Genomic DNA, 27,906 nt, shown 5'->3' with positions numbered 1-27,906 from the left:
GTTATGGGATGGGTTGAGATGTAAGATCACTATGTTGAGATGTAAGATCACTATGACAGCCTCTGAATGCACACACACAAGCATGCACACGCACACAAAGACACAAAGACACACACACACACACAATGCCCCACACAAAAGTAAACATGCACACACTCATTTACTTACAAGAGTCGAGGATAGAGGAGATGGAAACAAATTGACAAGAGTGATTTATTTTTGAGGAGATAATGTGCAGGACTGGGCATCCCCACTGCACCAAGCCCCCCAAAAGGATGGTAGGCCGGAAAACTGTTTTCTGTGAATATCTCGAGAACCGTAGAACCTAGGATGACTAAACTATTGCAGAGAATGTTATGTGCATGACTGGGTGGTCATATTTTGTACCGCTATGCGGTACATATAGTTCTCTATTCTGTTCACCTCGACTCAACACTGCACTCTGCTGGCCCAAACCAGTGCTGAATGGATGCATGCACCATGAACTGTAAAGTAAAGGCATGCACTCCACGGACACAGATTGTAGCCTCAGGCTCCACCCTTGTCTAAAAGTTTATGAAAAATAACTGTCGGGCACACTGAGCTACACAATTTGACCAAAGTAAAGTAGTAAAGTAGCCTATCTGTCTACAGTCTAGGTCTAATGTTCAGGAAGTTCTTATAGTGTCAACCATCAGTCATTATTAGAGATGTTTAATATTAGGCTAGCTCACAGGCCATGCCGTGCAAATAGCCTAATATAAACCCTTATATGGTCTTTCGAAAACGAAAGTAAAGCTACACTAACCAGCTGTAGGCTATTCATGGCAATGACTTGCGTTGGTCCCTGATAAAACAACAGTTGTTAGCTGAATCCTCGCTATGGCGTCTACGTCCCATCGGACAGGTAAGTTCTAAACAAAAAGAACAGTAGGCAATCACATCAAATGGCATTCCTTTATCGGAATCTAGCAGTTCCTAATATCGGCAAAGTTAAGACTAGCCTACGTTGTATTCTAGATAGCCAGCCTAGTACGTTTTTTTCTGTTCACAGTCTCTATTCCATTATTGAAGTGAACGTTAATTCGAGGCGTTTTTTTATATAAAAGATCGCTAATGTGTCGTCATCCTGACGTATTCCCAGTGGTGAACGCAAAGCATTTTGGGAATCCGCGGCACAAACAACAAGTAGGAAAAGTAGGCGCCTGACTCGATTGCATGGAGGGAAGTGTTCAAGATGCCGTCTACCTGCTGTGTTATAAACAGTAATAGTCGTTCTCACGATAGAAGTGGCATAAAGCTTTTACGGAATATCCTATTATCGTTTCCCAGCGTGGAAAAAAATAATAGTACAAGCCATGTTTCAGAGGTGACAAAAAGGCAGTGTCGTGGCATGAATATAATTAAAAGTTAGCGTGATAACAGAATATAATCCTACAAAATGCAGCGGGCTAAAGAAAACATTGTCGGACCATACCGCCTAAAACTAAATCATAATGCAAAGACGAGGTATGACGAGAAAATAAAAGGGAATCAAAGGACTGGATCCTTACGAGCATAGCGACTGGTCAGGGAACGTCAACCTGTTACCCAACTTCCAGCACCCATATACAACTACATTATATTAAGTAACACGAAGTACGAACTACCTGTGCCATTAGTTGATTCACAGCCCACCGACAAAAACAAAAAACAAGCACGAAAAAAGACGCCAAAAACACCATTGGCCACACTGCAGCCAGGAATCTTGTGGTGCTTTTGCAGACAGCCAAGTTGGTTAGATATATAGATAGATAGATAGATATATACTTTATTGATCCCAAGGGGAAATTCAAGTTGGTTGGTTGTTACTACTTTACGTTATGCAATTGTGTTCATGCAACCAAAGAACACTGATTTTGCACAATTCTTTCTGTTATCACGCTAACTTTTAATTATTTTCATGCCACGACACTGGCCTGCTACGCTAGCCCATGTAAACGAGCCAAACTTTCCCACAATTCTTTGCGTTCTGATGACGTTGCCGTCCATTTGGTCACATGTCTTAGCGATCTCTATTCATGGGTTTCATCAGGTCCCTTTCCACAGGTGTATTAATCAAGCACCATGCAGTCTGCATTGATAATTAAGGTGCTTAATTTTATACACCTGTGGAAAGGGACCTGGTGAAACCCATGAATAGGGCTATTTAGAGAGTATGACACCTTCGTGTCAGGCGCCTATCATACAGTCAGTCATACAACTAGCCGAAACGTTGGATCATATTCATGGGTGTGGCATGGAATTTTAAAACTAAAAGAGTGGCAATTCCACCGAAAATAGACTTTTTGTCACATCCATAACGCCAGTGAAATGCCTTGGCATGTATGATGTGAATGATAACATTCATTTTTTGTGCATTTTTTTCTCATTTACATTCTTCAGCCAAACATAGCAAATGCTCAAATTTCATGTAATCGTTCACATCATACCATACCATCACATTTTATTGGCGTTATGGATGTTACAAAAAATGCAATTTTCCATGGAATTGCCCTGAGATCAAATGGGCAAAATGATGGTAATTCAGCTGGTTTTGCTTGTAGTACCACCTCAATCTGATCATTTTCTAAAGCTGGTGTTGCTGGTCTTAGCCTACATCGCTGGTTTAACTGGCCATGCCAGCTTATGTTGACCATTCTAGCAAACCACCATGACCATCTTATTCTTATGCCAACAATGTCGAGCTTGGCAGGCTTATGGTCACTATTGCCTTACATGTGCTGGTCATATAGGCCTAATTAGAATATCATCAAAAAGTTGATTTATTTCAGTAATTCCATTTAAAAAGTGAAACTTGTATATTGTATATTCATTCATTACACACAGATTGATATATTTCAAATGTTTATTTCTTTTAATTTTAATTGATGATTATAACTGACAACTAATGAAAATCCCAAATTCAGTATCTCAGAAAATTAGAATATCACTTAAGACCAATATAAAAAAAGTTTTTTTAGAAATGTTGGCCAACTGAAAAGTATGAACATGAAAAGTAGCCAATGAGCATGTAGGCCTACAGCACTCAATACTTAGATGGGGCTCCTTTTGCCTTTTACTGCAGCAATGTGGCGTGGCACGGAGTCGATCAGTCTGTGACACTAAGTATATATACTCTTTTGATCCCGTGAGGGGAATTTGGTCTCTGCATTTATCCCAATCCGTGAATTAGTGAAACACACTCAGCACACAGTGAACACACAGTGAGGTGAAGCACACAGGCACACGGTAGGCCACGGCTGCTTATTTTTGTCAAACCACAAAATAACCTTTATTACGGAACATTCCCTGAAGGATTAATTAAGGTCTGGTAACAATAAACTTCGACCCAAAGGTTCAACCCAGTATTAAGGCTCTGACCTAGTATTATACTTTTAGCTCTCCGTCTGGTTCGACCTAGCCTGTGTGTTCCCATGCTGCCTTGCGCGCGATTTGATTCACGCTGCTAAGGCAGCCTGGAGACCATGGAGCAAATTTTCGCCTGAGATAGGGGACCAATCACAGAACAAGGGGGAAAGCAAGACGATGATGAGCTATAGACCTCTCCAGAATATATCCCGCCTCCTAACTTCTGTATCCATCCAACTTCCGGGCGTGGATTGTCTATGGGAAATAACATGGCGTTTTGAAAGATCGTACCTGTCAAACTCTGTATGTGACAAAGTAGAAAAAGCTGCTGGGCAGATTGGCCTACACACTTCTGCCATCTAGTTTCCACTGGATTTTTAGATTTTCGGTGCCGTTTAAGTAGTATAGTCTATAGTATACTACTTAAACGGCACCGACAATCAAAAAATCCAGTGGAAACTATATGGCAGAAGTGTGTAGGCCAATCTGCCCACCAGCTTTTTCAACTTCGCTACCTACAGATGTTTTACCGGTATGATATTTCGAAACGCCATGTTATTTCCCATAGACAATCCACGCCCGGAAGTTGGAGGGATACGAAAGTTACGGAGGCGGGACTTATTCTGGAGAGGTCAATATGCACAGACGCATTTGATAGATATCCGTGGCACCCAATAAACGGATCTGGGCATTTTTTTCAAATACGAGAAAATTAATGTTTGGTTCCCAGACCACGTCTCATTGAGAAGTGGTGGCGCAAGCCAGGCTAGGTTCGACCACGGATTCAATAAAGCACTGAAGTTGTGCTGATTTAGAAGGGTCTTTCATGTTGAGGTTGCAACATGTCGGAATTTATCTTTAGGCCTAGCCTATTTGCTTCCCAGCATGCATTGAAAGGTTATTATTGTTTTGATTTTAAACAATATGGTTGAAACCATAGATATACGTAGTAGGGCTGCACAATTAATCGAATTTTAATCACGATCAAGATTTTGGCTTCCCACGATCAAATTTGCGTGATCGAGCGATATTTCAAATGCGTGCTCTACCCATAGAACCAACCTGGCAACCCATAGAACGCTCCGCTACAAAACAAATCAAGCGCTCCTTAGACCTGTCTGACCATGTGCCTGCATGCAGCCTACCAATGTCAGCTGTTCCCTGCACTGCTCAGCCTGATGCACTGCGGACTAGTGACATTATGTTAACTATTAGGCTAGTTAGACTATACAATAAACGACGATCAAAAATCAAATGTGTGGCACAGCAGAAGGCCAAGAGCTTGTCCCTCGAAGCGGATCATCCATTGTTCGAAAATATTTCGGATTTCAGGCAAGTTAAGTTAACCAAAAATATAAGCAAGGTAGGGCTCTCAACTCATACCGTGAAACACATCACATGACCACATGTAAACCACACGCCTTTTTTATCACGTTAACTTTTAGTCCTTGTTTGCTTCCTCTGATAGCCTATACTGTAATAAGAGTTGAGCTAACGACGGGATCCGTGAATTTTATTCATGTATTTTATAAGCTACATGTGCAACCTACAATGCATATGCGTTTCAAGGCACAGCCTACTCAAAACGAGTGAACAACTAGATGTACCGCAGAGCGGTACAATATATGACCGCCGCCCAGTCCAGCACATTTTTTCCACAAAAAGAAATCACGCTGAAAGGCCTATATGATTCTAACTGTCTCACTAAATTGCATTATCCACACTCAATTCTCACTGGTATCTGCTAGACAACAAGTACTAAAACATGATTAGTTCATAGATTTCTCATGTAAAATTCATTTTATACAACCCCACCTCCATCTTGTCTGTTTATAATTCTGAGAAATTCTTGATTGTTTGTGTTATGTTTATGTTATGTGTGTGTGTGTGTGTGTGTGTGTGAGTGTGTGTGAGTGTGTGTGTGTGTGGGTGTGCGTGCGTGCTTGTGTTTGTGCCTGCGCATGCAAGCTGCCTTGGTCCCCTGCTATTTTCCCTATATATGCTTCCATTGGGAAATGTCATAAGTCAGCATAATGTAAACTTCCATAGCTACGCAGATGATACCCAATTGTATATTTCTGTGGAGCCAACTAACCCAGATGGCCTTTGCTCCCTCACTGCATGCCTAACCTCCATTAATCAGTGGATGAGCAAAAATTTTCTGAAACTAAATGATGACAAAACAGAGGTACTTTTGGTGGGACCAAAACTAAAGCGAGATATTGTTCTTAGTAATCTGGGGAACTTGGCACACTAGGTCAAACCAAAAGTAACAAGCCTCGGTGTCATCTTAGATGCAGAGTTAAGTTTTAAGCCCCATATCAGTAAAGTTACTCAAACAGCCTATTTCCACTTGAGAAACATTGCCAAAGTGCGGCCCTTTTTAACTCAACAAGATGCAGAAAAACTAATTCACGCCTTTATCACTAGCAGGTTAGACTACTGCAATGCACTTTTCACTGGTCTTCCCAAAAAACATCTAAAGAAATTGGCACTCATACAGAACTCTGCGGCTAGACTTTTAACTAAGACTAAGAAGAGAGAACACATCACCCCTGTGTTGGCTGAACTGCACTGGCTCCCTATTTCCTATAGAATTGATTTTAAGGTTATGTTAATTACTTACAAAGCTCTGAATGGCACAGCACCTTCATATATCTCTGAGCTTTTAATATCTTATCAACCACAAAGGAAACTTAGATCATCCAATTCTAATCTTTTAATCGTACCCAAAGTGCTCCACAAACAAAGTGGAGAAGCTGCTTTTATCCATTATGCCCCCAAACTATGGAACACCCTGCCTCTGTACATCAAGCAGGCGAGTTCAGTAAATATTTTTAAAAAAGATCTGAAAACATACCTGTACAGGAAAGCTTTTAGTTAACTCGTCTTATCCTGTAGACTACTTTTTCAGATTATTCTACATCTGCTGCTATTGGAGGGCGCAGCCAGCCAGAAGCAGATGGGCTCCCCCTATTAAGTCAGGTTCTGCTCAAGGTTTCTTCCTGGAATATGGGAGTTTTTCCTTGCCACAGTTGCCATATGGCGTGCTTGTGGGGGGTAAGAGGGTTAAGGCTGCCAGTCTTATGACATGTCATTTTCTATATTTTTGATATGTTGCTGAGTGGATCATAAACGGCCCCAGCAATGAAGAAATGTGATTGATAATGACTGACTGACTATTATTTTGTTACATGCTTCAAATGTAAAGCACTTTGAGCTGCATTCTGTGTATGAAAGGTGCTATACAAATAAAGCTTATTATTATTATTATTATTAAGCGTACATATGTCTACTGTGTGAGTATGTGTCATACGCATGATTACTGTGAATGTATGTGTGTGTGTGTGTATATCTGTTTGTGCACATGTGTGCACATGAAATGGGTTAACATGACCCCTGGAGGCAAACATACGGAAAAAAATGGTCATCCTAGGCCCTACAGTTCTCAAGATATTCACAGAGAACTGTGTCTGCCCTACCCTCCTTTCGGGGGGTCCAGTGCAGCGGGGGGGGCTACAGATCAAAACGAAAAATGACGGTTCCATGCTATCCATGTGGGGGTACATGCCCACCAAGTTTCGTGTACCCCGGTCTTTCAGTGTCCCGGGAATCCTTGTTGGTGTAAGTCACTAAATGTACACATAAATTATTTTATTGTAAGGCCCCCCATGAACGAAAGTACACAAAACTTGGCATGCATTCGGAGGGTGTCATAATGATCCTACATTTTTAATTTTGTGCAGTTTTGACCTTGTCAGCCAGAGATATTGTGATGAAAACACCTAATTTTTTGCTTTTTCATTTTTAACTAGGTGGCGCTATACATGAAATAAGTGGTAATGGGATGGGTTGACATGGCCCCTTGAGATCAACATACAAAAAAAAGGTGGACCTCCTAGGCCCTACGGTTCTCGAGATATTCACAGAAAACTGTCTCCGGCCACCTACAGGCCAGTTGGTGTATAGTAACATAAATTAATTTATTGTGTGGCCCCCCATGAACGGAATTCCACGAAACTTGGCGTGCATTCAGAGGGTGTCATAATGATCCTACACTTCCAATTTCGTGCAGTTTTGACTATGTTAGGTCACAGATACCTGCGATTACAACACCTCATTTTAACTTTTTTGTGTTTAACTAGGTGGCGCTATACATGAAATGAGTGGTTATGGAATGGGTTGACATGGCCCCTTGAGATCAACTTACAAAAAAAAAAAATGGTCCTCCTAAACCTTACGGTTCTCGAGATATTCACAGAAAACTGTGTCTGCCCTACCCTCCTTTCGGGGGGTGCAGTCCAGCGGGGGGGCTACAGATCAAAACGAAAAACTATGATTCCATGCTATCCATATGGGGTTACATGCCCACCAAGTTTCGTCTACCCCGGTCTTTCAGTGTCCCGGGACTCATTGATGGAAATTTGGACATGCGAAAAAAAAAAAAAAAAAAAAATCTGACTAAACCTATATACCTACATAATAATGAAAATGTAGCCTACACGTCAGTGTTTTACATATCAACGAATGACTAAACCAGGGGTGTCCAAGTGTGTGTGGCCCACTGGCCAATTTTCAAAACCCAATGTGGCCCTTCAGTCAAAAAGTTTGGACACCCCTGGACTAACGATTACAGTAAACTTATGAACACGAAGCAGAGCTTAAGTGGCTAATGAGGAGCGTTGGGAGGATTCCCGGTGGGCGTTTTCCCAAATATTAACAAAGTAGCACGCACAAAACATTTGTTTGGAAGTTGTTTGGAAGTTTGGAAGTCGCAGTCAAATCTATATTTGCAGTAAATTAGGGGAGTAAATGTGAGGGGAAGAATTTGGGTGAGTCAGATAGCAAGTCCAATATGTTTAGGGAAAAAATATTTTTGTCACTAAAATTAATTAATAATCGTGATAAATAATCGTGATCTCAATATTGATCAAAATAATCGTGATTATCATTTTGGTCATAATCGTGCAGCCCTAATACGTAGCATACAAATAGTAGCATAAATAATGACATTCAATATGCATAGTCTCTCTACTGCCGTACGCTGATATATCAAATCTCTGCAGTTTTCTCTGCAGTTTTTTCTGAGTTTTAAACATGGTCCAAAGAATGTTCCATGGACATTCCTGGAACCATAGATTCATGGTTCAAAGAATGTTCCGCTGACATTCCCAGAACCAAAGATTGAACCATGAAGGAACGTTCCAGCGCTGTCAAGAAATAGTGGTTGCAATGCAATGATGGTTTCGGGAAACCGTCCGCAAATCTTAAGATGTTCGTAAGAGGGACTTTACGACCTACTAAGGCTTACGATGCTTTCGGGAAACTGGGCCCAGGTCATTCTGTGTAAGGCCACAGAATATTATTAATGTCTTGTTTTACTGTCTTTGTCAGGATTGCTGTGGCTGCTGTTTTTTCCTGTTTGTAGTGGTGCATCAGGTAAGTGTCTTTTCTGATTTTAAGGTTGCTTTAACCAGTCTTCATTCAGTCTCTGAGGTAAAAAAGAACACACAAGGCAACATTGTGTTGCTTGTATTGTTGCTTGCTTGTATTGTGTAGGCTACTTGCAGTCATGCTGGCTACCAATGACAGTGGATTTGATCTGGTGCTCAAAGGATCTCTTCACTTTATTTACACATTGCCTGTTACCTACAGTATGTTGCAGTATTAGCAATATTCAAAGAGTTGTAATCACACTATTACACATACACAATATGAAGTGTGGTCACATTTTTAGACTAGGAAAAACATCTTTATGTTAAGCCACATACTAGTCTGGCTATCACCAGACCAAGCTCAATCTTTTAAGATTGAACATTAGTCTGGGGAGTCTGTACGTATTTTCTACTGCACAAGAGGCGTGATCAACGGGCAGTTCAAATAACTCTGTACGCAATTTGATAGTCCTTCAACCAATCAAATCAACGATCCGGGTGTGCCAGGTGGATAAGCCAGTTTGTGATAGATCCCCGCAAAATTGTAACGAAAGCAGGAGAGAAAGATGTACAGCTGCAGGGCGAAACAAAATCACTGTCAGATCAGGCTGGGTTTACCCAGTCTAGCCACATACATCTTTATGGCAATATAATATTTTGTGGAATCCAATGTCCTCTTTTTTGACTCTCTCCCTCTACAGTTCCTGACACATTCACTGTGTCTGTTTCTGATGGTCCAGTCTCCGTCTGGATGGGATCATCGATAATCCTGCCTTGTTCACTCTCTCCTGCGTTTACTGAATCACTGGAGGTGCGCTGGCACCGACCTGAGGAGTTCAAAACTCCCGTTCTGCTTTACCAGAAGCAGCAGATCCAGCAGCAGCTTGCTGACTCTCAGTACAAGGACAGGGTGCGCCTGATAGGGGAGCTGGAGAAGGGAATGTTATCTCTGGAAATGGACAATGTCCAACTGGCAGACAGTGGAGTTTATGTCTGCTATGTTTCTGCTAAGACAGCGTACAAGCAGGCCCGAATTCACCTAGTTGTGAAAGGTGAGAAGTTGCAAAAATTCACCCACTTCATTAAACGTTATTGTTAGTTGTATCATTGCATTAATAATTCAGTGATTTATCAATACATTATTGCTGATTAGAAACTTTCATACACTCACAGATCTGAGTTCAAAGATAAAAACATTTATCAAAGATAAATAAATTCTCCCCATCACCCTCCGCTTCTCCCTTCAGCGATGGGCACTCCACCAATCCTCTCAGTCTCTGATGGTGGCAGTGGACAGGTGAACTTTACCTGTGAATCAGAGGGTTGGTCACCACAGCCCACCCTCACCTGGAGAAACCGAGGCGTAGAAATCCCTAGTGAGAGCTATCAGAGTGCAACAGGTAAGTACAGTAATGTATTGAAATACACTATACATACACCTAATATGTATGGATGTGCATTATGGGGTGAGTTAGTTAGTTAATTAGACAAACTGTTAATTTAGATTGACAAAAGCTGTATTTGCATCTACACAGGCAGCATTTATTTTCAGCCAAGTATGCAGCAAACACAGTGTACCACAAGTTTGGATAACAGCTTAAGTCATTACCAATGTTTTCTGTCTGCTATGTTTTTCTCAGATGCCCATGGACTTGTGAGTGTGACTTCCTGGATGGTTCACTCTTCCTCTGATGTCTCTGAGTGGATTGGCTGCTCTGTAGGTCTCTCTGAAGACGAGAGAAAAGAGAGCAGGTTCTTACCAGGGACAGGTATAGATGTGACATCTTTGCATTACATAACATTTGTTGCATCAAGAGTAGAGTGATTGACTGTACTCACGGCATCAAGATGTCTGATTTTCCAAAACTGCTAGTAGATAAAGGATGAGATCCTAGAAGGGAAAACAGATGACAAGGGCATGTAAAAAAGTCAACTTTAATAGAGTTGAAGCTAGACTTTCAAGGTTTCAATGTTAAAGCTGGAATACATATTAAGAAGACAAATGTGAAGGAGTAAGGCCGGGTAGGGATTTAGGTTGGCTGATTGAGGAAGAACTGCTCATCCAACTTTTCACAGTCAATATGAGTGTGTGAACAGCAAAATATGATCATATATATCCAGTGTTGGGCAAGTTACTGAAAATTAGTAATTAGTTACAGTTACTAGTTACTTCTTTCAAAAGTAATTCAATTACGTTACCAATTACTGTATATCAAAAGTAATTAGTTACTAGAGAAAGTAACTTTTGAGTTACTTTTAAAGGGAAACTTGGCAGGATTTCCCCCTCTGCTGGAGAAATTGTGCATTATGCTATTTCAAACTGGGAAAAGGTAACAAACCATAAAGCACATGGATTTGTTTACAAGCTAGCGAACGGTTAGCATAAGTTTGGCAGAACTATGTGGATGTTACAAGGTAACAAAACACAATTTAAAACGAGTTTCTTGTTTCTCACTTCTCTTTCCGGGACGGTAAGTCTCAATGTTGCAAGGTTGGTTTTCCGCCTGGGGACGCTAGGCGCAGCGGGGAAAGTCACCATTTTCACCGGAACAGGTCATTTAACCATCCAAATGATTTCTAAACGGGTTTATTACGTTGAAATAGTTGCCAAGTTCCCCTTTAAGTCTGCTTTTAAAATGTCAATATGAACAGTACTGAACAGTCACACACACAATAAACCTAATTTTTGGACCTATTTATTGTAGTTTCAACGGCCCTTCAAATCAATAGCCTTGTGCATGAGTTCTCAAACTTTTTCCGACCACAAAACATTCTACAATGCATGGCCTCCCTGACCTTGTTTTGCGCCACCCTCACCATCTAGGTGGTTTGATAGATATGTACAGTACACTGCTTAATGCTTGCCTTCTACTAGTATGCATGGTGGTGCACTGACACTGAATTCTGCAATATAGCAATAAGTTATTATTATCATTATTATTGCAATCCTTCTGTAGGCTACATGGAATTCGTTCAATGGGATGTAATGTGAAACAATGTTAAATGGCCTATTTTCAAAGCAGTTATTGTCTGCTCACACACACATAACCTTAGGTTATCCTCATCCTGCTTTGAACACAGTTGTATTATATAGCATTTTAAGCACCACCAGTTTGGGAAAAGCCTGCGCTGCACAAGTGCTGACCTACCGAAAGTTCTAATGCATCCGAGAGTTTGGGATTGTCGCGCACTATGCAGAAGGTTACTCTTCATCTGATAAGGTGTTCCAGAGAGAAGTTGCATGTTCCGTCGCAGACAAATGAATCCATAACACCATGGACGTCAATTCCGATGTAAACATAGCCTACTGTGCAAATAACTCAAGTCGCTGTTACGTACGGTAGGCTATTTGGAGGTTTCTTTATCTGGTAAGTGAAATCTGCATTTTCCTCTCGAGTTAAACGTGTGCTTGCTTGTGCCAAGGCTATATATAGGCTACTGTAGCCTATTGGTGTTGTGGCGTGGCTATGTTGTAAGAATGAGAAATTGATATAACGAGGCTTTTGCGCAATAGGCGAAATAGAGCGGAGATAAACAACAATGCGCTTTTAGTGGAGCTTACGAGATGGAAACGAAAGGGAAAAGGCTTTTAAGATGCCCATTTAAATTGTAGCGTAATGCACTCTTGTGTGTTTTAGTATAAATCCTAAATAAGGAGGAATGTGAGGAGGCTCCTATTAACTGTAAAGAATGCATCTGCAATCTAAACATGAAACACAATCGCTGGAAACACAGCTAAGGTCGGGAGACAAAGCAGCAAATGTGCATCTTGTCTGCAGTCATTCATTCAAGATCAGCAGAGTAACGCAAGTAACGAACTCTTTGACATTTCAGTAATTGTAATTGTGTTACTGGATTTACAAAAATACTTCGTTACATACTCGTTACCACTAAAAGTAGTGGAATTACAGTAACGCGTTACTTTGTAACGCATTACTCCCAACACTGTATATATCATATATGTGAATATTATTCAGTATACCATGTTTTGCTTTTCAACCTCAAGTGAATGATCTGCAGAGGAAACTGGAAGAGATGGAACAGAAGAGTGAAGGTGAGAGTGTTCAGAGATGGGATATTATAGACCTCAGACTCATTAGTATGTTTGTAGTGGGGTTGTTTAAGGCTCAGTCATTTCAAATTGGTCTTAAAGTTTGGTTTTCACTTGTAAAGTTGAAGTTTAGGGTCTATAGAACAATTTGAGTCCGAGTGTCAAACACACAGATAAAAAATGGCCTCTGGGGGGCGCCGTAAAATATATAAACTGTTACAACTTTTCATTAGATTATCCAATTTTAACATATGAGGTATGTATGGATTCAGAGTTAAAAGGATAAACTACTGGTGTGCTAAGCATTTGGTTACCAGATTTAAAACACACTTTAAAATAAACACACTTCTAGCCCATGGACAGCAAAATTGTGCTTTTTTTAGATAAAGGGTGTAAATCCAAGGAACTGGGATTTGTCCATAAACCTCACATTGCTGGTATTATAGCATAGGGTTTGGTGCCAAAAAGCAAAGATATTCTACAAGGTAGTGTGCAAAAGTGAAAAAATTATAATGTCCGCAACACTGCTTATGACTCCCAATTATTTAATGCACAACAGGCAACATTTCGACCCTGCTGGGTCTTCTTCAGGCAAAAGTGGACCACATAAACAATACAACATTATAAAACATTTTTAGGCTGATGATTGATCTCTTTAACAAGAAATTGTGCCTAAAATTCTCGAGATTGTCCTTCAATACTTCAATATCAATACTATCAATTCATGCCTAGTGTGCTTGAGTATAGGCCTAGCCTGCTCTGCCAGTTCTTGTCTATGCCCATTCTGAGAACAAAGTGCAGAGATCTCTGTTAAATCAAGTTTAATAGACTTTTACATAGCTAGTACCAGCTGAAGTCTGTAAGGCCTTCCGTAGCCTATGTAAGTGTGAAGAAAAGAAAGGGTAAAGGATCAGATAGACAAACAGACAGGTGAGTGTGTGTGTGTGTGTGTGAAAGAGAAAGAGAGACACTACCAGTGACAGTTGGCTGTTGATAGCTGGCAGTGACAGAATTTAGAATATCAAATAACCTGAAGCAATTAGTGCTCTGTTCTTCATGGTTGGTGATATTAGTGACCTTCTAGCCTTTTACATTTGAGCAAGCACATTTTCATAGTTCATGGTGGCACAGTCTAGTTAGGTTATATTCTGAGGTGTGTATTTCTGTTAGTCAGGCACACATATTCTAAAAGAAACAGATTTTGGGTTATGTATCCAGTGGCAGATATGTGTGGACTGGTGAATGACCCATCACTAGAGACATATGCCAAATATCTTGTTTTTGTCCATGAGAGAGTATGGAGATGGTGATCACGGATCAGCCAATGATTACATTGTTACAGTGCAGTTATTTTACAACAGAACAAAGCAGTTTGGCACAGGAACTGCAACAAATCCACCTGTAACAGTGAGCATCTGCAGCATGCTAAGATTTGCTACTAGAAATCATGTGATGTAGGCAGGACTCAGAAAAGACGTGTTAGACCATCTTCTGAACCTGCAGCAACACCTGCAACTGCATCAAGTCCATCTAGAGGGACTTTGTACACTTGTTCAGCAGCAGCTGCTGCCAGCATAGATAAGTGCTTCTTCTGTCAGAAGCAGACAAAAGAGCGTCTTCATGAGGTGTCCTCTTTCAATGCAGGCAACCAACCAAGAGATATAAGTAATATTTCGAAGTCAATGACTTTTAACAGGTAGCCAGTGTAAAGATGCTAGGATGGGGGAAATATGTTCATATTTTGTGTGTGTGTGAGCAGCTGCATTTTGTATAAGTTGTAAGCTCTTTAGACAGGTAACATTACAGCCAGCATAATAGCATTGCAATAGTCTATCCTTGAGGTGACAAAAGCATGGATTAATTTCTTGGCATCTGGTAAGGATAAGGACTTCCTTATCTTTGAAATGTTCCTTAAATGGTAAAATTAAGTTTTGATGATCTGTTTTATGTGATTATTTAGTGCTAGGTCCTGGTCAATTATAACTCCTAGGTTTTTAACACTTGTGGATGAGGTCAGTGGAAGATCACTATATGTAGCCTGTGATGTGGATAGGATATCCCTCATCTTTTTAGAACCTAAAACCATGACTTCTGTTTTATCTGAGCAGGAAATTATTCGTCATCCATGTCTTTATATCTCTTATACATGTGTCAAGTTTGGCTAACGGAGTTAATTCATCAGGTTTTATGGCGAGGTATAGTTATGTATCATCTGCCAAACAACAGGGGCCCCAGTACTGAGCCTTGAGGCACTCCATATTTTACCATAATCTGAGTAGATGGTTTATTATGGACCTGTAAATTTGTTGACGGTTAGGAATGTATGATCTAAATCAAGCGAGTGCTGAGTCTTTGATGCCTATCAAATTTTCAAGCCTGACTGTTATCGTATCTGTTATCTGTCATAGTTATTGTAGAGTGGAGTATTGGAATAAATGTTAGCCCTATGGTCTTCTGTTTGTTTTTTGAATGCCAGAAAAGCTGTTGTTCCTCGTATTATTATTTTATTATTATTATTATTATTATTATTATTATTATTATTATTATTATTGATTTACTTTCTTCCAGATATAAAGTTCTTTTGTGATTTTTTTGTGTGAATAAAATGATGGCTTGATTGAAAAAAGTTGGTACTCATGATCCTAAATTCATAAACTCAAAGTTGCAAGTTGGGTGCTTATTATCACATCGGCTTTATGCAGCCATATTTGGGTATGGGTATCCTAGGTATCTTTGTGCTTCAGGGATATTCTGAACAACAATCTTAAATCGAGTTGAGTGATTACCCAGGCTTTATTTACAATAACTTTAAAAATGATGTTTCATTGCAACTTTGAGGGCATTTCCACCCTTTATCTAAAAAAAAGCACAATTTTGCTGTCCATGGGCTAAAAGTGTGTTTATTATAAAGTGTGTTTTTAATCTGGTAACAAAAAGCTCACCAGTTTCTCATTTTAATTCTGAATCCATACATACCTCATATGTTATATTTGGTTAAACTAGTCAAAAGTTGTAGCAGTTTAAATATTTTGCAGCGCCCCCCTAGAGGCTATTTTGTTATCTGTGTGTTTGACACTCAGACTCAAATTGTTCTATAGACCCTTCACTTCAACTTAGAAGTGAAAACCAAACTTTAACACCAATTTTAAATGACTGAGAAAAATTACACATACATACGACCCCACTATTGGTCTTGGTGGACTAGATCTGCCAATACTGTTATGCAGCTGTTACTTATAAAGACATTGAACACAATGAAATAAAACACAGGCATCATAAAGCCATGAGGGCAAGATTCTTGACATAGACCTTGTTGCCAGATGTGTTTTTGAATTTTAACAGTAAAATGTGTGTATGTTTATTTTTTATACAGGCCCTTGGAAAGAAGGCTTAATTGTTCTTTTTTTGGTACTATGTCTGATTGCTGTCATTGTGGCAGTTGTCCTGTACAGAAAAGGTATGTATAGTCTCTATAAAGGTAATATTTAAGGCCCTGTTCAAGTAATTGTAGTAGTAGTTGTAAAAGTAGTAGTAGTTGTTGTAATAAAAAATGTACACATTTTAAGTATTGACATATTATTGTGCCTTACTGTGCACCTTTTTCTTGTAGGTTTGGAAAAATCGAATGACTCAGAGGAAGCAGGTAATCCATGATGTTGTTATGACCTGAAATTGTGTAAAAACATTACATTATTTTTAAACTCAGTGTTTTATAAACATCTTTTCTTTCATGTTAAATTCATGACAGTATTTACTGGAATCATTTGAATGTGGACTAAAATATATAAGGGATAATGTATAGAACGCCGGTCATTATTGGGAAAATAAGTCCCGACAGGGCGAACCGGGTCTTGTTCCGCCCTGAAGGGACTTATTATGACCGCCGCGCAGCGAAGCGGCGGTCATATAGGTTTAGTCAGATTTTTTTTTTTTTTTTTTCTTTTTCGCATGCCCAAATTTCTGTCAATGATTACCGGGACACTGAAAGACCGGGGTACACGAAACTTGGTGGGCATGTAACCCCACATGGATAGCATGGAACCATCGTTTTTCGTTTTGATCTGTGGCCCCCCCGCTGGACTGGACCCCCCCGAAAGGAGGGTAGGGCAGACACAGTTTTCTGTGAATATCTCGAAAACCGTAGGGTTTAGGAGGACCATTTTTTTTTGTATGTTGATCTCAAGGGGCCATGTCAACCCATTCCATAACCACTCATTTCATGTATAGCGCCACCTAGTTAAACACAAAAAAGTAAAAATGAGGTGTTGTAATTGAAGGTATCTGTGACCTAACATAGTCAAAACTGCACGAAATTGGAAGTGTAGGATCATTATGACACCATCTGTATGCACGCCAAGTTTTGTGGAATTCCGTTCATGGGGGGCCACACAATAAATTAATTTATGTTACTATACACCAACTGGCCTGTAGGTGGCCGGAGACAGTTTTCTGTGAATATCTCGAGAACCGTAGGGCCTAGGAGGTCCACCTTTTTTATGTATGTTGGTCTTAAGGGGGCATGTCAACCCATTCCATTACCACTTATTTCATGTATAGCGCCACCTAGTTAAAAATTAAAAAGCAAAAAATTTGGTGTTTTCATCACAATATCTTTGGCTGACAAGGTCAAAACTGCACGAAATTAAAAGTGTAGGATCATTATGACACCCTCCAAATGCATGCCAAGTTTTGTGTACTTTCGTTCATGGGGGGCCTTACAATAAAATAATTTATGTGTACATTTAGTGACGTACACCAACAAGGATTCCCGGGACACTGAAAGACCGGGGTACACAAAACTTGGTGGGCATGTACCCCCACATGGATAGCATGGAACCGTCATTTTTCGTTTTGATCTGTAGCCCCCCCGCTGGACTGGACCCCCCGAAAGGAGGGTAGGGCAGACACAGTTCTCTGTGAATATCTTGAGAACTGTAGGGCCTAGGATGACCATTTTTTTCCGTATGTTTGCCTCCAGGGGTCATGTTAACCCATTTTATGTGCACACATGTGCACAAACAGATATACACACACACACATACATTCACAGTAATCATACGTATGACACATACTCACACAGTAGACATATGTACGCTTGCATGCACAGGCACACACACAAGCACGCACACACACACACACACACACACACACACACACACCCACACACATAACATAAACATAACACAAACAATCAAGAATTTCTCAGAATTATGAACAGGCAAGATGGGGGTGGGGTTGTATAAAATGAATTTTACATGTGAAATCTATGAACTAATCATGTTTTGGTACTTGTTGTCTAGCAGATACCAGTGAGAATTGAGTGTGGATAATGCAATTTAGTGAGACAGTTAGAATCATATAGGCCTTTCAGCGTGATTTCTTTTTGTGGAAAAAATGTGCTGGACTGGGCGGCGGTCATATTTTGTACCGCTCTGCGGTACATCTAGTTTCCTCAATAATGACCAGCGTTCTATACATTATCCCACTTATTACACGACTACTTGCCAAAATGAAACAATAAACTCCCCACAATATGACTCTTTAGCCTACATAGCCTTCTAAACATCTTTTGAAGGCTATGTAGGCTTTAGAACATTCTTTAGAACACAGCTGATTAACCGTCTGCTTTTCACTTTTGAATGAAGTTCCAGTAGTTGTGGAGTGATATGAAAGACCTGAATTAGAAGCGCAAACTCCGTTGCCATTGACAGTGGTCATTATTTTTTTCAGAGGTCCTTTAGTCGAAAATAATGACCGCTAGAACTTTGGGAAATCCCATTCAAGTCAATGGAGCGTTCTACTTGCATTGTGAAGAGCCGTATAATAAATTATATTATCACCCAGAGAGAAGAAATACTCTTTTCTGATTGGCTGGTGGGGTGGCTTTTAATTCTGAATAATGGGACACCTATGAAGTAGATCTGGTAAAAAAAGTTGAATCGTCGTTCCATACCAATGCTTGATAGTTCCGGTCCTTGATTGTGATTGGCTGAATCGCGTTCGATGCCATTGTAAAATCCAGCATAAACATACACCTTGACCGCATTTCGTTCTATATTACTGCGCTACCATAACTTGATACAAAAGTTAAAGTAGCTGCGTCCAGACGTTGCTTGCAACCATTCAGATAGAAGAAATATATTTATTGGTGGAAGAATGATTATCTAGGAATAACTCGTTATATTTCTAGTTGTTGGAAGGGCGTGGGAAGGGGGGTGCTAAGGGTGCTGCAGCACCCCCTGCTGGCAGGAGATATATTTTTTTAAAATATTATATATATTTTTAAATAATTACTAATTCGCTGTCTGACATTATTTATATTTTTGTATGTGAAATGAGGAGTCAAATAGCAAAAAGGGTTATAGATAGGTTCGAATATAGGCTACTAAAAACAGTTATAGAGATAAATGTGAACGTGAGTCAGTTACTGTAAGAACCGTAGCGTGGTTTCATCTATGTGATAGCGATCAAGTGTGTAGGCCTACGGTTGATATAGGCCTACATATTCTATGTGATTTACACGTTCAAAAAAACCATGGATAAGCTGAAAGAAACTTTAATTGTGTTTTACAGTTTTGCAAAAATAATAAATGCATAGCTAGTGAAATCATTTCACTATCCTAGTCGCTAAGATAGAAATTATTAGGACACATACTTGCTGTGGAGACGACACACTTTAGGCTATTCAGAAATTATTTGCGAGATCATTGCAGCCTGATTATTAGCCTATATTTAAAGCCTAACATCTCTGGTGTGGTTTTGACGATCAGAAAAGTAATTTTCCTTAGCTATACTGAAATAGGCTAACGATGTCAAGTGCGCTTCTGTGGGGTTAGGGTGGGCGCAGTGGACTCGGAGTGCTGTCGCGGAACATTGGAATTTGTGGCTGCCCAGGACTTTTCTAAAACTTCTCGCTATCACCCGCACACCGCACTAAAATGACGTATTTAGCAGTCAAAATCCTAAACATGTCTGGAGGGGGGGGGGGGGGGGGGATCGTCGGACATCCATTATTTTTGTTATTCAGCACCCCTGGTCAAAAATAGGTTCCCGCGCGCCTGAGTTGTTGTGCCTTTACTTTATGAAACTTTGCCAGGTATTTATAGTAACAGTTTTAGAAATCCAATAAGCCACTCGAGTCCGTAGGTTACACCAGAGACTTTCTAATGTGGAGACACAGCACTCAAAAAATACTCCATAGAAATGCATAGGGCTAGTTTGTCACGCCAATATCGCCGTTGTCTACACATATCCCACCCCTTCCTCGGCAAAACGTCGACATGTGAATACATTGAGCCAATCATGTGGTGTGATGTGAATACATTGAGCCAATCATATGGTGTGTTGTGAAGACATCGTGCCAATCATGTGTTGTGATCTCGCCGCTGGAGCAAGATTTGTGTCGTGAAGCCTTGCGCACGCGCAGTTCGACCCAAAGACTATGCCCGATGAGTGCCCATAAAACGTTGGTATATGGCCGCCGAGTGGAGGGACTTGCCTAAAAGGACTTTGGTTACACTGATTCTACAACAGCTAAGTGGCGTTGTTAGGCATGACGCGCTAGTCGTGCCTAACAACGCCCCTTAGCTGTTGTAGAATCAGTGTAACCTACGGCCTCTCAGGGCTTATTGCTTAATTATGAATGGTAACTATAACAACCTTAGTAGGATGACAGTTGAGCCTGGAAGCAGGCTTCGCAACAATGGAATCAACTGTAAACAAGCTAACTGTCCATGCTATCGCTATTATAGGGCCAACAAAAGTTGTAGGCTACAACAAGCTGATCCAGTGGGCTTCTTTTTAAGAACCGCGTGTTACCTTTGCGTGCTATAAAGGCATGGCTTTACAGTGGCAACCAGGTGATAAGCGGAATAACGGCCTTCGAGGTGTGTCCAGTTGCGCGTCGGGGAGTTCTTTGTCCCTCGCCCTCGTCCATTAATTCCATATAACATGACAAACCGATCGCATTAAAACAAAAATTGAATATCTGTCGAATATCCAAATATCGAATATCAAACTAACTTCACCTCGGTCAATAAAATCCCTCACAAGAGTCACTTTAGATTTTAGGAGCATTTCTGGAAAGCATTGTAACTTAATAGCTATTTTAATAGTTTAATAGTTCATAGGTTTACAGACTAGCCATAGATAGTTAAGAACTTCCTCATAGAAAATTCTCACTCGGGTCACCAGCAGGGATAGGGAAATAATACTATAGCTATGAATGCATTTGTCAATGTTTCGTCCCTGTTCTTGATTTTGTTTAATTGTAGTGAATCAGGTTTAGTGCTGCACAATTTAGGGAAAATATTTAATTGTAATTTTTTTCTGAAAATTTGATTTGTGATATAATTTTTCAAAGTTAAGCTTCGGTTCAGTATTCCAAATGTCACAAGTTGGGCCTCTTCGGATTGGTGAGCATGCCTAGTACATGGGAAGCGCAGCACTCCTGTTAGGTGAGCTTCACTGTCTGCAACACAAGGAGGATGACATCAAAATAAAAATCATAGAAGCGACAAGATTAACCATTGGGAACTTAAAGCACTTGAAGCTGAGGGCGCACAATTATATTAATTTATGTAGATGAAGCCAGGGGAAATGCTTCCAGAAAGATGGGAAAGTTTGGTGGAAATATTTGTATTTACTGTTACGTTTTAGTGTTCGAGTTTTTTTTGCAAAGAAAATGTGTAATTTTAGCCGGAGTGCTTCTTCTGTTTAGGCCTGTGTGTTAATTGTTTTGAAAATGTGAGTTAACACAAACATTAAAGCAATTGAGAAAAACTGTAAAATTATCTCATCAATATGGTAAAATATTTGGTCATTTGATTGTTGTGTTGTAGATAACGCTCATTTCTTCACATATTTCATAGTCTCTCAACAGATCCCACTGTCAAAGCCAGAAGTGGAGACTCTGACACGAGAGAAAAGAGGTGAATTTATTAATCAATCATTGTGATACTACAAATGGACTCCTTGGGCCCTAACTGAATGATGGACAAGGTGCAAAGTCTTAAGTCCAAGTAAAGCTAATTTAATCACTAAGCAAAATCAATTTGCTAATTTAAAACAATATAGAGCTTAGACGCAAATATTGATGAGTCAGCTCATTCTTCCCACATGCTGTAATTCACACACCATAGCTATTCATCATGCATGAGAACTTTGCTTGTTGGCAGACTTGGCACTTTGCCCGACAATTAAGTTAGGGCCCATTGTGTAAAGATTTCTTCATATACATCATCCAATGTCATCATCCAATGTCTCACATGTCATCCAATGTCTTACATAACATCATCCAATGGCTGAATGTGTCAGAGCTGCTGAGGAAAATAGATGAAAGTGAGAGAGAAATGTCGGCATTAAAAAAGAAGATTACAGGTATAGTTTACATTTGCATATTGGAGCTAAATTGAGCTGCTTTATCTTCCTGGATACATTGGCTATTCAAAGTGCTTTACAAATGAGCAGATAAATATATGAAAGTGCATCATAAAAGATCATAGAAAATTGCATTATAACAGTTAAGCTAAAAGAAGATAAAAGTACATTTAAAAATGTAATTAAAATGTCAAATAAGAAAAATAATAATAGAATTTGGCTTAATATGGTCACTGTTGGGAGGACCAAATGTGTATCAGGGTAAAAGTGTAAAACCAACACCAGTGGTATAAATGTATGTCTGATAAAATGTTAATTAAAAATATCCTTTTCTCTATCCAGAGGTGGTCCATTTACATGACAATGTCCAGTGCTCACTTGGTGCAAGTTCTATATTATCTTGTCAACTCTCCCCTGAAAAAAGTGCTCTTGACATGGAGATCCGGTGGTTTAAAGACACAGACTGTATTTGCCTTTATAAAAAGGGCCAGATGAAGGAGAGAAGTGGCTATGAAGGCAGAGTAAGCATCTGCAAGGAAGAGCTAGAGAATGGGAAGATATTCTTGGAACTGAGCAAAATCCAACCAGAAGACGCTGGGAAATATGTGTGCCAAGTCATCCATAGAGAGTACAATGAGTGTGCCTTACAAATTAGGTATTCTCCTTACGCGACAGGTATGATTACCATGTCACACTGTTGACATTGTTGGAAATAATAACACTCACAAAGTGATACAATCAACTAATATGAATTTTGATTTTACTTTTGTCCAGGTAAAGAAATGTGCATCTACCCACGTAAGTACACAAAGTTTGCTCATTTAATTTTATGCAATTATCTTTTACCCAAGTAAGGGATAATGGAGGACACGGCATTCAGGTAGCTGAAGTCAATGTGTGTTCAACATGGCAATGCATGGTACAAAGTGTCCAGTACAGTATAATAATGCCAAAGCATAATAATGCTTGCAGTATTTAGAGAATTACTCTAAAGAATTTAGCCTACTTTCTTGTGGGGTACCAAGTATAATGGACCTAGACAGAACGTTTGTACTACAAAATGCATAAATACAAAACTAGGGCTGTCAATCGATTAAAAAAAATGTAATTTAATTAATTACATACTCTGTGATTAATTAATCTAAATTAATCGCATGCATCCATTTTTGCTATGAACATATCTTAAAAACAAGTTTGGCAAATGAGTGAATCAATGAACAGCAGCACATTATAGACTTTAAAGTTCAACGTGTCATAGTGCCTGGTGTCAGATTTTTAGCATGATGCAAATGACTGAAGTTACCACTCACTGTCAATGACATGTGCAGAGTAGGCTACCCTAACACCAAGGTAATATGTGGAATACCACCTATGATTTATCCTTTTTTGGCCGTTCAAACGTGTAGATTTTTATTCACATACCGTAAAACTCTAAATAATAGCCCGGGCTTTTATTTTCCCAAATCGCCAAACTGCACCGGCTAGTATTAGAGACAGGCGTCTATATGAGACAGGCCTTTAATTCCCTTTACACAAAACTTTACCTCTACAAAGATGGACAATATGAATTAATGATTTCAAACACACTGAATGTCTAGTCATATGACTAGACTATCCAATGACAATTACAGATAATCATTAATTACAGTGCATGAAAATGCACTGTACTGTTCTTCCTAGGCTTCTTATTACAGTGCATGAAAATGCACTGTACTGTTCTTCCTAGGCAACAACTTATGTTTCTTATTATTATTCCGCTTACCACTTTTTCCATACGCAATTTCTCTTGAACAGTTTAACTTAGAAACTTCATTCAAACTTTGTAACGTAGGTCTTCAAACAGATCGGGTTGCTATGTCTTTTCAACTTTTCAACTTTTTAAACTATTAAAGAAAAACTTTTTAAAAATCCCCATAGACTTAACATTGCCGATTGTGACATCATAATACGGGCGTTAAGCATTTAGAATCCTATGGCAGGTGTTCAGGCCACCTGCAGCCTCAGGCTTTAAGCATACAATCTGGGTCAATTAAGACTACACATCCTATTCAACTGTTTCCTCTGCCCAAAACTGTTGAAAAAAAAAGTCCTCACTACAATAATCCACTGTTAAACAATGTAACTTTTTACATTCAACTTTTAAACGGTCTATTTTTAAAATATCATTAAACTATCTATTTATTAAACTAGCTGTCTATCAACAACTTTTAAACTATCTACATTCAACTTTTAAACTTTTAAACTATATACATTCAACTTTTAAACAGCCTACTTTTAAACTATTATTAAACTATCTATTAAACTAGCTGTCTATCAACAACTTTTAACTTCAACTTTAACTTCAAACATCAACTATGTCAACACTTGTCATCAACTATGACTCCTACCCACTGTAGCTAGTTAGCATGGTTAGCATAGTTTAGCATGTTAGCATTGCTAGCATTGTTAGCATTTTTAGCAAAACTGATAAAAATGATTAGCTAGGTTAGCTAAGTCACATGGTTAGCATAGTTAGCATGTTTAACATGTTAGTTAGCATAGTTAACATAACTACTAAAAATGATTAGCTAGGTTAGCTAAGTCACATGGTTAGCATGTTAGCATGCTAGTTAGCATAACTACTAAAAATGATTAGCTAGGTTAGCTAAGTCACATGGTTAGCATAGTTATAGCATGTTAGCATGCTAGTTAGCATAGTTAGCATAACTACTAAAAATGATAAGCTAGGTTAGCTAAGTCACATGGTTAATATAGTTAGCATGTTAGCATTGCTAACATAGTTAGCATGTTTAACAAAACTGCTACAAAACATTAGTTAAGTTAGCTAAGTAGCATGGTTAACATAGTTACTATTGTTAGCATGTTTACAAAACTGCTAGAAAACATTAGCCAAGTTAGCTAAGTAGGATGGTTAGCATGTTAGCATTGCTAGCACTGCTATAAAACATTAGCTAAGTAGCATGGTTAGCATAGTTAAAAATCTTAGCATAACTGCTAGCAAACATTAGAGCCATTCCAACTTTCATTTATCGTCAAATATCTACCTATACACAGCCATTAAACTATTTGAATATCAACATTCATTAAACTTCCAGTCTGTCAACAACTTTTAAACTATTTACCTTCAACTTTTAAACGGTCTACTTTTAAACTATCATTAAACTATCTATTAAACTAGCTGTCTATCAACAACTTTTAAACTATCTACTGTCTATCAACAACTTTTAAACAGTCTACTTTTAAACTATCAACTTTTATTAAGCTATGCAACCACCATGTCTATCCTAGCATTACCGTAGTAACCATCTCTGTATTATCTGTTTTAACTATACATGATATTTTATATAACAACTTTAGCATTTTCATGCACTGGTAATTCCTTGGAATTGCATTTCTAGTTTAGTGTTGATGTTGTTCATTGAGTGAGATAAGATCCAAATAGCGGGGATAGCCAGAACAGATGAAACACGTTTTGTTCAAACGTAATTTACAGATTAGCAGGCTGCTAATTTACGTGACCCAAATGCAGGACAACACAAAGAGTAATTAACAGCACTAAGCTATTTATGGATACTGATATACTCCGAGTCTCTGGCCCTCTCTTAGAGCCAGGCATAGGAAGCTGGCCCTCGGAAGAAAAAGTTTGGGGACCACTGCTCTATACAAAACATATTGATCTCAATGGTGCATTTTGCCCATGTTCAGTAGTAGCGTAGTTTTGTAATAAATGATTACGTTTTGTAGCAGAATGCATTCTGTACATGAAAAAAAAGGTCTGTTACATTTGGCGTCATAGTTTCCCACATGTTTGTTTTTTTTCCACCACAGATTCAGGAGGACTGGAGGCCATTGTTGAAAATAGACCGACAATGGATGCATCTGCCCAGGAGCTTGGTTAGAAATGGTGCTTGAATAATCTTTGCATTTCAGCCATTTTTTGTCATGGACAATTTTCTGGTTTCTATACATGTATATATTGAATTTAATAGGTTACCTACAGTACTTGCAAAGCTTACAGGTCCGCATACTTCGTTAACCTCTTTTTCTTTCCCTGTTGTTCTAGGCTCCACTTTGGAATGCAGTTGCAGTCTGTCCACCTGATCCATGATGCAGAAGACATGTGCTTACTGCTGCTGTCCCATGCACATTACCGTCTATTCACATTCAGTGCCAGACAATTTAACTGTGACTACATGAATGCCCCCACTTGCATTATTCCCTATGTCATAGGTAATGTAAAAGCTTATAATAGTAACCTTGTGAGCAAATTATGCTAATATTTTACTCTACCTAAGGGTACATATACTTAATAATATGAAATCCTGTATAAATGGGTTCAGCGACTTTTATTTTGAAGTTATAGCCTATGAAAGCATTATGGGTAATGCAGCAGGAAAAAAGACTACTACTGTGGGTAGGTTGAGCAAATGTTAAGCAAAGCATATTATGGCATATTGTGCAATATATGTATAAACTGTGCTAGAAATTTGTGACGGTTTACACTGAAAGTTTATTGTGACTTTTGTCTTGTCATTTCACCTTGAATCATGCTTTGATTGGTGAATATTATAAACATGTGTTTTTTTCATTTTGTATACCAGTGTAGTTTTACTAGTTGTTAAGCAAATAACAAATATCTGTTCAGTGAATTATATACCATGTGCAAGAAGTAACTTGCTGGAATAGGTGGCAAGATTGTGATCAAAATGTCTTGCATGTAATACTGAATGTAATACTTTTTGAATAACCTGTAGAATGAGAGTACTGTCGGTATGGAATAAAATGTGCTACCTAGCTCGAGCAGTCAGGTAGGCTAACTAGAATGCTACCCTCTGGGGGCATGTTAACTTCATGTGATGCATGGAGTGCTCTTTTGTTTTTTGTACTGACAGTACTCGGTGACCTCGAGAAACAGAGATCTATATGAAAAATGGCCGGAATTCTCCTTCAATGTTATGGTGCACTCTGTCCTAATCTGATGAGCTACTTGCTGATGAGCTACTTGCTAGCACATACTTGAGATGCTAAATTTACTGGGATATGTTTACTCCTCACTGATGTTCATGAGTTCATCCACTTCCTTATGCTTCCTATAATAAATAACGGTTGAATGAATGAATGAATGTTTCTCACCCCTCCCCCTTTCTATCTCTACCAACTGGCCTCAAGTTGATGGGCTCCCTCTTTCTCAGCAGGGTTCTGCTCACAGTTATAGGGGAGTTTCCTGTGCCATTCTGTGGTCGTGGTGCATGCCTTGGCAATGTTTGTTAATGATATTTGAATAAAAAAATTAAAATGACTGTTTGACTGTTAATTTTCATCAATAAAAATGCGTTTCGAACAAAGATCAAATGCTTGATTGTTTAATTTACTGTAGAATGGTGTTCTATTGAATTGTCTTAGCCATAGGGTTATATGAAGACTAAAGTATCATTATTAAAGGATTGGACGTAAACACAACATAGGATCTATTTATGGGTGATAACGAGTTCAAACTTTAGTTTGGGAGCAAACTACGTTAATTAGAGGAGTTTTGAGATAGGCCTGGGCCCAGTTCCCCGAAAACATCGTAAGCCTAAGAGCATTCCCTCTTACGAACGTCTTAAGATTTGCCGACTGTTTCCCGAAACCATCGTAGCTTAAAGCTGCAGTTGGCAAGTCTGACAGATTGAG

General features: G+C 39.1%; 1 protein-coding gene across 1 annotated transcript; it reads left to right on the top strand.

The window, feature by feature from the left end:
• The first annotated feature begins 612 nt into the window (after positions 1-612).
• On the top strand, positions 613-27,578 carry LOC143134317 (butyrophilin-like protein 2). Its single transcript, XM_076294588.1, has 14 exons — positions 613-886; positions 8,764-8,808; positions 9,506-9,856; positions 10,052-10,204; positions 10,445-10,573; positions 12,811-12,858; positions 16,229-16,312; positions 16,466-16,498; positions 21,726-21,785; positions 22,171-22,233; positions 22,576-22,908; positions 23,008-23,031; positions 26,062-26,137; positions 26,297-27,578. Exons 1-13 carry the CDS (start codon positions 862-864, stop codon positions 26,130-26,132), a joined length of 1,419 nt encoding a protein of 472 aa, XP_076150703.1. The 5' UTR covers positions 613-861; the 3' UTR covers positions 26,133-26,137; positions 26,297-27,578.
• The last annotated feature ends 328 nt before the right edge of the window (positions 27,579-27,906 follow it).

Source organism: Alosa pseudoharengus, unplaced genomic scaffold (genome assembly GCF_046254945.1).
Source record: "Alosa pseudoharengus isolate Yale_2024_CS ecotype anadromous, Long Island Sound unplaced genomic scaffold, YU_APseudo_1.1 YU_APseudo_1.1_scf_2, whole genome shotgun sequence".
NCBI lineage: Eukaryota > Metazoa > Chordata > Actinopteri > Clupeiformes > Clupeidae > Alosa > Alosa pseudoharengus.
This window is presented reverse-complemented; position numbering and strand designations above follow the sequence as displayed.

Excerpts from the sequence above, each read along its gene's own strand:
- LOC143134317 (XM_076294588.1), top strand. The coding sequence starts at position 862 with ATGGCGTCTACGTCCCATCGGACAG. Across the intron at positions 9,857-10,051 it reads AATTCACCTAGTTGTGAAAG|CGATGGGCACTCCACCAATC; the intron begins GTGAGAAGTTGC and ends TTCTCCCTTCAG. Across the intron at positions 10,205-10,444 it reads GAGCTATCAGAGTGCAACAG|ATGCCCATGGACTTGTGAGT; the intron begins GTAAGTACAGTA and ends TGTTTTTCTCAG.